We start from the raw sequence: 13,078 nt of genomic DNA, 5'->3' as shown, positions 1-13,078 counted from the left end.
GTAAAGACACAGCTACAATAATTTTCTAAAAAATGTATGGGCATAGGCATGGGCAAAGAAATCAGTGGGATAGAATAAAAGAATCCAGAAACACATTTGAAAGAGAGAAAGTAAATGTGTATGAATGGATATTTAATATATAATAAAGGTAACATTTCAAATTAGTGGAGATATTAAATGGTTGGAAGAAATAACATTAAGCCCACAATCTCACTCCACATACAGAAATTTTTCTATAATGATGTTGACATATAAAGAAATAATTCTAAATGTACTATAGAGCTAATTAATGTTATATATATGTGTGTGTATATATATATATATATATATATACACACACATATATATTAAAATCCCACTTAATGAACTGAGTATAACAGAAGGCCCCAGAACTATTAAGGAAAGAGCAAAAGACTTGATCATGTAAATATATTAAACTTGAGTGAAAGGAACCATAAACTAAGTTAAAAAAAAAAAAAAAGAGAGAGATCAAATTGTAAAATTAGAAAGAGTCAATATTCCTAATATATAAGGATGATGGCCACATTTTTGGCAGTGACCTTGACCTGACCTCGTTTAGCCTCCCACAAGGACTTGGTCCTTAGAGCAATCTCTCCTGCTGTACTGCATCATTCCTATCAGTACACACATCTTGAGCCAGATGCCACCCAATTTTTTCGTTCTTCATGAACAAACTTCTTGAAAGAGTGCTCTCTGTATGCGTTTTTTGTTTGTTTGTTTGTTTGTTTTTAATTTCCTTACCACCTATTCACTTTAACTTACTTCAGTCTGGCTACTGCCCCAGTCACTCCGCTGAAATCATTTTTGCTAAGGTCAGCAGTGATCTCTATACCATCATATCCAATGGGCACTTTAAATCTTTTGTATTATGTGACGTTTCAGAAGCATTTGACCCAGTTGGCTACTGCCTTCTTGAAACTCTTGACTTGCATGAAACATCCTTTCTTCCTCCATTCTTCTTACCTTTTAAATACTGAAGTTCTCCCAAGCTAGGTATTAGGTAGTAACCTCTTTTTTTTTTCTTTTTAATTCACACTCTTTCCCTAAGTGATTACATAGTAAGTATTCCTAGTAAAAAGCAACAAAAACTGCTCCTACCTGATGCGAGCAAAAAAGGGATTTATTATCAGAATAGTAGGTAGTTGAGGTATGGACAGAGACATAGAGGTTTTGCAGTGAAAAATCGCATCTAGAATCGCCACCCAGAATGGATCAGATGACACCCCTGCCGACACTGATGCAAGGGCTGGATGCAGCAGCCTACATCACTGGCATCACCAGCACAGACACTACCACTGCCAGCCTCATTGCCTTTGTTACCCCAGAAATTTTGGCTCCTGTCGCAACTTCCAGAGAAGGGTTCTTATCATTCCAGATTTTCTGCATCACTAGTGTCTAATTCGAAGTATGGAGCAGGTGCATCTGATTGGCAGAGTAAGTCATGTGCCCACACCTGTGCTTCAAGCAAGGCCAGGAAAGAGTATAGTAATCTTTTGTTTCCATGGCAGGAAACAGGCTCTACCTCCTACCAGGTCTTATAAGGTAGAGAAGTCCCCAAACTATAAGGGGACTCATGCTGAATATTTAGTTTAAAATTTAAACTTTAGATTATAAAAGTCCCAAATTATTCTCATGACTTCAAATACTTTTTATATGCTCTCAGCCCTCAGATTTACAAATTAAGCCAAGACTTCTCCTTGGAGTTCTTATTCAGCTGCCTATATGACATCTCAGAAGCACACAAACATCTCACAAGCACACATACCCCAATTGAACTTTTTTATATACTCCCCTACTCCCCATGTAAACTCCCATCCATCCAATCTCAAATAAGAAATCTAGGCATAAAGGCCGGGTGCAGTGGCTCACACCTGTAATCCTAGCACTTTGGGAAGCTGAGGCAGGCAGATAACCTGAGGTCAGGAGTTCAAGAACAGCCTGACCAACATAGTAAAACCCATCTTTACTCAAAATACAAAAATTAGTGGGGCATGGTGGTGCAGGCCTGTAGTCTTAGCTACTTGGGAGGCTGAGGTGGGAAGATCACTTGAACCTGGGAGGCAGAGGTTGCAATGAGCTGAGATCACATTTCTACATTCCAGCCTAGGCGACAAGAGTGAGACTCTGTCTCAAAAAATAAATAAAATTATATATATATATGAGCCATTACATATATATGTGTGTGTATACACACACACACACACACACACACACACACACACACCCCATTTTGACTCATCTCTCTCATCCCCATATGCAGACATTCAGAAATCTGGAACTCGAAGCTCTTAATACCCATCACCTGATGATATCCTCTCTGGAGAAACAAATGATATTACTGCGGTAAAGCACATCATATGAAGATTTTTGACCTTTTTCAGAAAATAATTTTCACATGTGGCAACAAGTGCAATATGCCCATGAGAAATCTCTTCAAAGCTGTGTTTGCTTGGTATTTAATATTGCTTCTAAATAACAAAAGGAACTGCCCATTAAACCTGCTAAACTGCCACTCGTGTTTGTCCCAAGAACAACTTGAAAAGTAAAATCACATACCCCACCCCCACTCTGAGATAATCAGTGGTAAGCAAAACCCTGTGTCCATGCCTGCTCTTCCTAAAAATAAAAAAAGGGCCTGGAACTGAGATATATTAAAAGAAATAACTCATAAAAAAAAAAAAAAGAGGGAGCTGGGCATGGTGTTGAGCACCTGTAGTTCCAGCTACTCCAGAACCTGAAGCAAGAGGATCACTTGAGCCCAGGAGTTCAAGGCAGTCGTGAGCTGTGAGCATGCCACTGCATTCCAGCCTGGGTAAGGGTAAGACCCTGTCTTGAAAGAATAGAAGGGGAGGGGAAAAGGGAGGACAGGGGTCACAGCAGGTGGAGGGGATCATTTCTGAAGGCCTCAACTCTCACCAAATTATGAATAAAGGTTTGTGACAAGATAAGAGTAGTGGAATTCTGAGCTTGAGAAGAGTGGAAACATTTAGGAGTTAAGTCCCCTCAAGAATGAGTGGTACTCAACCAGAGATGAATTATATCTGACATCAGCAGAAAGATACGTAAGTTGAAAATTATATATACCAAACTGGGCTATCTCCAATGATTATATGATCTTTGCCCCTAGCATCACTGCCAAAAAGAGTAGAAAACCAATAGTTTAGACTAAAAAAGTGGCTATGGTAGAAGGTCAAAGGAGAGAAGCAAATGAGAATACTGGTAAGAAAGCACAATATAAAGCAAATTTCAGGCTGGGATAGAAGGGAAATGATGCAAGGAGGGATTGGGGAAGGGTTAAGAGCTTAGAAAAGTGCAACGGCCTTGATTTTTAGTGGGAGAGAATAAAAGATAAGAAAATATAACTAAAAGGGAAAATTTTAGAGTTAGAGATATAAGGAGAGGAGGCAAGAAATCTGGGTTATATCCCTGAGAGGTAAGAAAAACAGAGAAGTAATTCTGAGGTCACAGTGTCCAATATTGTATATATCCTCAAGACAGTAAAAGCAGCAGCAGCTGACATATAAATATGTGCCAGATATTAAAATCAGTGAACAGACAGAGCATGGTGGTTCATGCCTGTAATCCCAGCACTTTGGGAGGCTGAGGCCGTCAGATCATTTGAGGCCAAGAGTTCGAGACTAGCCTGGCCAACACAGTGAAACCCCATCTCTACTAAAAATAGAAGTGGTGGCACAAGCCTGTAGTCTCAACTACTCGGGAGGCTGAGGCATGAGACTCATTTGAACTCAGGAGATAAAGGTTGCAGTGGGCCAAGATTGCGCCACTGTACTCCAGCCTGGGTGACAGAGTGAGACTCTGTCTCAAAATAAATAAAATAAAATCAATGAAAAAAGAAAGAGAAGAAAGAGGATCCTAGAGGTCAAAAGAAATACACAGGGCCGGGCATGGTGGCTCACGTCTGTAATTCCAGCACTTTGGGAGGCCGAGGCGGGTGGATCACGAGGTCAAGAGATGGAGACCATCCTGGTCAACATGGTGAAACCCCGTCTCTACTAAAAATACAAAAAATTAGCTGGCCATGGTGGCACATGCCCATAATCCCAGCTACTCGGGAGGCTGAGGCAGGAGGATTGCCTGGACCCAGGAGGCGGAGGTTGTGGTGAGCCTAGATCGCGCCATTGCACTCCAGTCTGGGTAACAAGAGTGATACTCCGTCTCAAAAAAAAAACAAAACAAACAAAAAAAGAAGTACAGAGATCAGAGATAGGGATAGGTTATAAATAATTTCAGATGGAGAGAAGTTACTGAGAGACTAGGCTTTTTTTTTTTTTTTAAAGAGACATAACAATGTGCATGTATGAGACATTTTATTTTCTAACTTAACTGTATTAAGAAATGTAGTTGGAATCACATTATTCCTTTAATTTTTTCACAGAGAATATTCCATTTACTGTGTAGTTTGTGGTCTTGTGGACATGTTCTAAGTAATATATTTGTTAGCATGGTAGTTTCAGTTGGACAAAACTTACTGCCAACAAGACTTGAATTTAATTTGTCAAGTATTTCTAATGGCAACCAATGATCAGGTGCTTCAATATTACAGATTTCAATTCTTCCATTCTTTATGTCTATGAATACTTTAATGTTCAAGTGTGACTGCTCATATAACACATTAAAGGAAGTATTTATACTAAACTTTGGAGTTTTGCCATATATCCACTCCCAGGTTTGTAGTTCCTTGGCTTTGCTATTTATCCCAGGAAACAGTGTCTCATCCGCTGGGTTTATTAGGTGAATGTGATTATCAGTTTGATGATAAGCAGCATACTCTGTAGCGACAGCATTGATTAGTACTTCACAGGTCAGAGTGGGATCCTTTTCCAAAAGATTTTTCACTAAGGAAGGTATGCTAGCAGTGGCATTGCTCCTGATCCCTTGGTAAGGGCTCTTTAGCAAAGAAGACAAGAACGTCCCATCAGTACTACATAATAAAGTGCAATGGTGATAGGCAGTAGTCCGGCCAATCTTAGAAGCTGTTCCTGAGATTTTAAACTGTCCATCAAGTAAAAGGTCAAACCTTTTGGTAGCCTGCACATCCAGCTGAGGATGGACAGCATTCAGAGCTCTCACAATTAGTTTCAGATTTTCCATTCTATCATACTTTTTTTTGGTTGTAAAGAAAGTCAAATTGATATTACCCATATCATGGTAGACTGCTCCTCCTCCACTTCTTCTCCGAGCCAGTTTTATACCTTCTTCTCTCATTAGATTCAGGTTACATTCCTGCCAAGGATTCTGATGCCTACCAATTACAACAGAGGGAGAATTCCGCCAAAAGAATAGAATTGGTTTGTCTTCTAGATTCATATGGTCATGGATCCAGTCTTCTACAGCCAGATTTTGATAGACATCATTGGAAATTGAATGTATAATGAGTCCATTTTTTACTGTTTTCTTAAAGCCAGCTGCTGGGACCTGGTGGTTATAAAGTAACTGGAAGCAATTCTTCATTGAAAATGGGATCAGCATGCTTTTAAAAATGGAAGACAAATAAATTACTTCATCAAAAAAAGGAACATTAAATTCTATTTTCTAGCTATCAATTATTGGTTATTCAATCCAAACTTATCTCTAAGTATCCAGTGCAGTTGCTTTTGGCTTTTAGCTTTATAATTAGTCTTCAGCAATGCTATAACCGAGTATTCAAAAGAAATAAAGACAAATTTCAAATAATTGCAGTTGAAATAGTTTTACAGTTTTCGAACAGTAAGTCTGCTGCAAATACATTATGTAATATATCTTTTTTTCTCTTAGAGACAGGATTTCACCATGTTGTCCAGGCTGATCTTGAACTCCTGGGCTCAACTGATCCTCCTACCTTGGCCTCCCAAAGTGCTGGGATTACAGGCGTCAGCCACTGCACTCAGCCACATAACGTATATCTTTTTTTTTTTTTTTTTTTTGAGACAGAGTTTCACTCTCGTTGCCCAGGCTGGAGTGCAATGGGAGGAGCAGATTCCAGGCATACACAAAGACAAAGAGTCATCTAATAGTAAGGTTTTGGGGATTCCCTTCTAAGATAAAGAGTTACACTACTGGTCTTCGAGTTCCACTAAAGCCTATGGCTATACTGTCCTAGGAAGCCTCTGCACTGAGACTGCATTACTTCGGTTAACCTCTTTGTTCTTGGTTCTGTTTGACTGACTTTGATACAGTACCACATTCATTCAACAAATATTTATGGAGTGCCTACTAGGTACAAGGGAATAAGGAGATAGAAAATGGGAGGAGATAGATTCATGTAAATAACTACAATATTTGGACTTTTTAAAAGGCAGCTAAGCTCCACTGCAGTTTTAAGCAGGAATTGTTCAGTCAGCCATTATACAAATCTGCCTCTGCGGGTTGAGCATGGATTAAAGAAAGGATGGACTAGGGACAGGATGAACAGTTAACGGACTAAGGCAGTTGTCCAAGCTAGAGATAATGGGGGCCTAAAGTACAGCAGTAGAGAAAGAGAGAGGCAGAGAGAGAAGGGGATGGATATGAGTGATATTAAGAAGGTGAACTGGTCCTTGCCTACAAGAAACAAGTATCTCCATAATCTAGTGGAAGATACTAAAAAACAAGTAAGGCAATAATTAAAATACAGTGTACAAAATGCTGTGATAGGTGTTAAGTACATTAGGGGCCATCTGACGCTCTAATTAGTGGATGTGACATTGAAGCTGAGACATAAAAGGGGTAAAGAAAAGAATTCTAACAATGTGCAACAGCTTAGTGGAAAAGGAGACAGGACCCATAGAAATAATTTAATTCTACTTGCTATTACTTAGGAATACAAGGATGGGAGTTAAAAATAAGGCAAGAGAAGATTATAAAGAGCCTTAAATCCATGTTAAATGCTTGAACTTTACCCTGAGAATCATGGGGGAGGTGTTGAAGTTTTGTTTTGTTTTTTGTTTCACGCTTTTGCCCAGACTGGAGCCGACCTCCTGGGTTCAAGCAATCCTCCCACCTTAGCCAGTATGTGCCACCATGCCTGGCTGTTTTTTTTTTTTACGGTAGAAATGAAGTCTCACTCTGTTGTCCAGGCTGGTCTCAAACTCCTGGGCTCAAATAGTCCTCCCCCTTGGCATCCCAAAGTGCTGGGATTACAGGCATGAGGGCCTAGCCAAGTGCTGGTTTTAAACAAATGGAAGATTGGATTTATACTTCAGAGATGTTGCCCAGAGATTTAAGCATGGAGAATATACAATACTCGGTAACTGGTTGAATTAGGCTAAGAGAAAGAGAAGAATCATGTCCTTTATGATATACTGATTACAAGCTCAAACCAGACTGCCTTCATTGAAATCCCAACTCTAGCCTTTATCCATTGAATGACCTAAGGCAGATTACTTTTCTATGCCTCAGATGTGTTATTTAATGTATGGATAATGATGGTACTCATCTCATATCAGGCTGAGTCTGATGAGCTAATACATATAAAGTGGTTAGAAGAGTGCCTGGCAATGAAGAAAGTACACAATATGTGTTAACTATTTTATTAATATTATGCCCTGATTTCTGGCCTGGCAAAAAGGTGGAAAGAGGTGAAATTTCCTAGAACAGATTTTATAGGAAGAAGTATGGGGTTAAGATAATTGGTTCACTTTGATTGTGTTGAACTAGCTGCCAATGGCATAGAGCTCAATGGATGGTAACTCAGGCCGTAGGAAGATGATTCAGTGAGAAGATTTAAGGGCCTGTGACATAACCCTGAAGAGCAGCAACATTTAAGGGACATACAGAAGATGGAGGGAGAACTGCCAAAGGAAGCTAAGCATAGAAAAAAAGGGAGAAAATTTTAAAATATGTTATTATGAAAGTTTCAAGGAGACAAGATGGTTAATGGTGCCAAATGCCAAAGACTGAGCAAATAAGATGAGGGTTGAAAGGATCTATTACAATTAACAGTATCAAGAAGGTTATCAGTGATCTTGGTAAGAATCATATGTACTGAGTAAACAGGAGGCCCAAGGTGGATACAATGAATGTATTCTAGTTGTGAAGTGGAAAAGCTAGGGCAGTAGTTAGAAAGCAATGTGGAATTAGGAGAGGATTTAAGATGCAAAAGATCTGAGCTTGTTCAGATGCTGGTAGGGGAGTCAAGAGGGCAACATTGGAGAAGGGAGTTTCCTTCGGAAAGTGGTGGTGTTGGGATCCAGAGTTCAGGTTGGGGGAGCCTTAAAGGTGAAAGTATCAAAGACGAGTGGTGGACACTAATAAACTGGATGGTGTCTATGAATACAGAGATTGTCAAAGATCTTGTGAAATATCTTTTCCTAAGGTTAAGGCTCTCACTCTTGTCTGCATATGCAGAGTGTGGCAGGATAACAAAGTAGTTAAGAACTTACATTTTTTTATCCTGGCTCTGACACTTAGCTGAATGACTTTAGGAAACGGTTTAACCCTCTAGCTGCTTCAAGGGCCGCAGACCTCATAAAATGGTTGAGAGAATGTGTTCATATGCATAAGCCATTCATGTTTGGCAAACACAGGGTTCCCCCTTTCCTATCTCTATTCTGTGCTTACTGTTCCTATTATATAACATGTATTCCCTCAGTTGAACAAGGATTCCTAACCAAAACACATCAAAGTGGCATTTACCTTGATAAATTAACTGTAGTCCAAGATTTTGACTTTAGCCAAAATATGATCTTGTTAAGGCTGCAGATTTGATCCAATTCATGTATTGGGCCAATGCATGTATTTTAATAGTGCTCAAAATATCTCTAGTCATCAGGTATTGTATATACAGTGTGAATGAAACACAACAAAGGTATTAATTCAACAAAGTTTTCTTCAATTACATGACAGACATTCCTAGCACTGGAATTCATCAGTGAGTCAAACGAATAAAGGTGATAAAAAGGGCTATTAAAAAAAGTAGATGACTGGGCGCTGTGGCTCACGCCAGTAATCCCAGCACTTTGGGAAGCCGAGGCGGATCACGAGGTCAGGAATTGGAGACTAGCCTGGCCAACATGGTGAAATCCCGTCTCTACCGAAAATACAAAAATTAGCTGGGCCTGGTGGTGGGCGCCAGTAATCCCAGCTCCTCGGGAGGCTGAGGCAGAAGAATCGCTTGAACCCAGAGGTTGTAGTGAGCCTAGATCGAGCCACTGCATTCCAGCCTGAGCAACAGAGCGACTCAGTCTCAAAAAAACCCCACAGTATTTCAGGATATTTCACAGTCGTCGGGATAGTGTCAAGTCTTTGAAGGTCTGGGTAAATTTTGTTCCTTCAACATCACTTTGCATCTCTCGACTCTCACCCTTTAATGGCCAATTTTATAAAGTTTTTCCTCAGAAGACTTCCTTAACTTCCACGTTCTTGGGACACTTCGCGACCTCTGCACTGCCAAACACGCCTCCCCATCACTGAACTGAAAGTGAAAACAGCACCATCTCATTTATCTTTCTAGGCAGGCGCAGCTTCTTCTTAAAACTTTGCCAAGAACCAATTATTTTGCCCCTCTCTGATAATATATAACTTACTCAGAATCTCATTATGATCGTGTTCATGTTTTATTTCGCCCTTTTGGCTCTCAGGAGACGTGCACACAGCTGGCGCGTCCCTCTTCCTGTGTTCATGATCAACAGTTCCTAACAGTGAAATCAGGTCGTCCCAAGCGCTGAGGGGAAAGTGTGCAGACAAGAGCCTTCAGCACCGGCGGCGGCGACCTGCAGGTCCTGGCTCACCGCCAGAAACCCCGCGCACGCACGAGGGCCCACACCCGCCCACGCGCCACGGCCCGCAGCATCCCGATTAGAAGCGCTTCCGCTTCACCCACCTGCTGCTTCCGGTCTTTCTCACGGCCTTGCGATGGCTCGAGCTGGAGAAGGCGCTTCCGATCCCGAGCACCCGGCAGGCCTTGCGCACGACCACGTCCCGCCCCCTCAGCGCCAGCACCCGGAAGCGCCGGAGAAGGCGGGGCGCGCAGGGATGACGCTGGGCTTCTTCGTCTGTGGGGTCGTGGGGTCCAGGCATCCCGCAGAGGTGTTAAGTAAGGGTCCTTCAAGGCAGGAACTGTGTTCCATGCAGGGACGTAGCCCACGTTCAAATAAAAGTACCGAAAATCATAAGGCCCCAGTTCCCAGTTCAGATGGGAGTTACCCGCGTGACGCACAGAGATAACGGCCATCCCTGGGTGAAGGTAGGAGAGCGGGTGTGCCAGGATGGAGAGGGCATTTCGTGGAGCGAGTTTAGGGGGAGCCCTCAGAAGCCCAGAGCAGCCAGGTCACAGGCCGGGGAGGAAGAAGTACCAGCAAATGTTTTTTACTGAGGATACAGGCATTACGCTGGGTCTTTACCTATCGCCTCCAAATAGGTGACTCAAAATGGCAGGTAACTCCACTTGAAAGGTGAGGACATTCAAGTCAGTTTTGAAAGACACATTGCATTTAAAGGAATAAAGGGCATTTGCAGTATAGAGATGACAACAGAGGATGGAGTGGATCAGAAAACACACAGGCCAGTGATCATCATTCCCATTTGCCAACTCATTGCAGTCGGCAAGAAAACCCTGTGGCTCCATGAGATGAGAAATTACCCCAGCAGCCAAGGTAGCAAGGTAATAGTTTTAGCTAAGTACTGCTGCATGACGAACTGCCTCAAACAGTGGTTTATGTCTCTAACTTGTGGGCAAAGTCGGAGATTCCTCTGCTGGTTTCTCTTAGGCTTATGCATGTGGCTTCATTCAGTACAGGTTGGCTATGCTGGGTGGTCCAAGATAGCTTTATTCACCCTCTGGCAGGTGGTGCCTGGCTGCTGGGGGACCTCAGTTCAGGCCTCATCTTGGAAGCAGGGCCTCAGCCACATTCCGTTGGTCAAAACAACAACAAAGCCAGCCCAGAGTTAAGGGGTACTGGACTTTACCTCTTGATGAGAGAAGCCCAAAGAATTGATGGTCACCTTTTTCATTCTTGCACAGAAACTAATCTCTCCTTCAGTTAAAATAGAAACCACTAAGACTTGTCTCTTGGAGTAAAAATCATTAAGTGTTCAGTTTGGTGACACTGATAACAGTAAATGACCAGGGCTTCATATAACGCTACAATGAAGACATAATGATATCTCATTTCTTTATGATTACACCTTTTTCTAAGGTCACTCTGAGTTAAGTCTATTTTGTATTATGCAGGTGGGAATGAATTCTGTTCAGAGTTAACTCCAGTAGGAATTTTCCTTGTTATTAAAAACACAGAATATTGTTGCTCTTTACTTACATACTTCCTTCTAAATTCTCTTTCTCTGAAATCTGAGATGGTAGAGTTTGGGTTTTTTTTTCCCCCTAGTTTCTTGCTCAAGGTGTTTTAATTAAGAATCCCATTGCCTCCTCCCTGCTCCAAGACTTCTGTCCCTTGGTTATTCTTACCTTTACCTACTTCTTTAGCTTCGCCACTGGAACCTTCCAGTGACACTCAAAGTTGTGTGAGCCTCTTTAACAATCCTCCAATGACCTCATTTCTCTTTCCACTTTTCATCCCATCTATTACCCTTCTAAGCCAAAACTTCTTGGAAAAACTGCTACACATCAGAATCTACTTCTTCACTTCCCATTCATTATTTCAACATACCCTAAAATGGCTTCCCCCATTATTCCAGCAAAAGTGCTTTTGCTAAGGTCATTGGTGACATTCATATTGCTAGATCCAGTGGACTTTTCAGTCCTCATGTAACTGTTCATTTGGCTATTTCAATCTGGAAAGATTCCTGTGGACAACTGACATTACCCTGTAAACTCCTCAGTCCCCTTTGCCAGCTACCCTGATCTAGTCAGCCCCTAAATGTTGTAGTTCCTCAGATCTTTATCTCACACTACATTCTGCTTAAGCAATTTCATTCATTCTATGGCTTTAAGTACCATTTCTGTATACAACTTCAAAATTTACACTTTCTACTTCCATGGATACAACTACCTTGTAAACCTGGTAAGCCGAAAAACCATGCTCCTGAACTCACTCTTTTTCCTCAGGGATCCTGCATGCATCTAGCCTTTTTTTTTTTTTTTTTTTTTTGCTAGAAACCCTTTCTTCCTCCTCATGTTCCACTTCCAAACTGTGACTACATTCTGTCAGACTTCACCTGGACTCTGTCCCCTTCTCTCCATTTTTATGATTATCACCATAAATGTCCATGGAGTAACCATTCTGTGGTTTCTTTACTTTCTTAATAAACTAGCTTTGAAAAATGTCCTGACATACGCTTTCCCATTTCCCACAGTTAAAATCAAGTTTATGGCCCAGCAGGAGGATCATCTGAGGCCAGGAGTTTGAGACTAGTCTGGGTAACATTGTGAGTCTCTGCCTCTAAAAAAAAAAAATAGAAAAACATGCTGGGTGTGGTGGCACATGCCTGCAATCCTAACTATTAGGAGGCTGAGGCAGGAATTCCACTTAAGAACAGGAATTCGACACTGCAGTGAGCTGTTATTGCTCCACTGCCCTCCAGCCTGGGCAACACAGTGAGACCATCTTAAAAAAACAAAACAAAAACACCCAGCTTTATGTGGTATGTCTTGAGTGTGCTGTGTCTCTCTGCATGCTATACTTTTTCTTCATGTCATATCACAATTTGTATCTTAGATAAGTACTGTATAATGTCCTGTCTTTCCTAGTAGACAGGCACAAAACTCTATAAGGCAGTTACTATTGTATTCACTACTGTATCTCTAGCGCCAAGCACAGTGCCAGGCTGGGTGAACAAATGAATGATTTGTGTATTTTTTTTTTTTTTTTTTTTGCCTCCCAAAGAATTATGTTTCTTAGATGATAAAAAGCATTGTCTTTTTGGCTTATGTCCCATTCAACATTTTTTTTTCACTCTTAATATTCCCTACAAACTCATTTATTTAGTATTTTTCTGATTAATAAAATATAGCTTCCCTCTGGAAAAGATGCCCTTTCCTCTTTTAAAATGAATATTAAAGAGATTTCCAACTACCAGATATTTTAATAGCTGATATACAAAACAAAGTTTTTAAACTCCAGGTGGTTTTTCTCATACTAAATATTGGTGACATAAAATGGTACTATGTGCAAGATAACTA

General features: G+C 41.0%; 2 protein-coding genes across 4 annotated transcripts in view; both read right to left on the bottom strand.

Annotated features, from left to right (window-relative positions):
- MRPL30 (mitochondrial ribosomal protein L30) overlaps positions 1-13,078 on the bottom strand; it is a 42,918-nt gene extending 29,840 nt beyond the window's left edge. Inside the window, exon 1 of the mRNA XM_074404022.1 lies at positions 9,821-13,078. Coding sequence (XP_074260123.1) covers positions 9,821-10,171 — 351 coding nt within the window. The 5' untranslated portion in view covers positions 10,172-13,078. The remainder of the gene's footprint in view (positions 1-9,820) is intronic.
- On the bottom strand, positions 4,146-9,797 carry LIPT1 (lipoyltransferase 1). 3 transcript variants are annotated; one of them, XM_074404003.1, is made up of 3 exons: positions 9,525-9,797; positions 8,635-9,412; positions 4,147-5,512 (listed from the first exon to the last, which is right to left on the bottom strand). In XM_074404003.1, the coding sequence occupies exon 3, from the start codon at positions 5,509-5,511 to the stop codon at positions 4,390-4,392; it is 1,122 nt and encodes a 373-aa protein (XP_074260104.1). In that variant the 5' UTR covers position 5,512; positions 8,635-9,412; positions 9,525-9,797; the 3' UTR covers positions 4,147-4,389. The 3 variants fall into 3 exon arrangements, with proteins under 3 accessions (XP_003941350.1, XP_074260104.1, XP_039331551.1); XM_039475617.2 differs by having other exon boundaries at positions 9,302-9,412; XM_003941301.4 differs by lacking the exon at positions 8,635-9,412 and having other exon boundaries at positions 4,146-5,512.

The sequence above is a fragment of the Saimiri boliviensis genome, chromosome 1 (genome assembly GCF_048565385.1).
Source record: "Saimiri boliviensis isolate mSaiBol1 chromosome 1, mSaiBol1.pri, whole genome shotgun sequence".
In the NCBI taxonomy this organism is placed as follows: Eukaryota; Metazoa; Chordata; class Mammalia; order Primates; family Cebidae; genus Saimiri; species Saimiri boliviensis.
The sequence above is the reverse complement of the archived record's forward strand: the minus strand, read 5'-3'. Positions and strand labels throughout refer to the sequence as shown.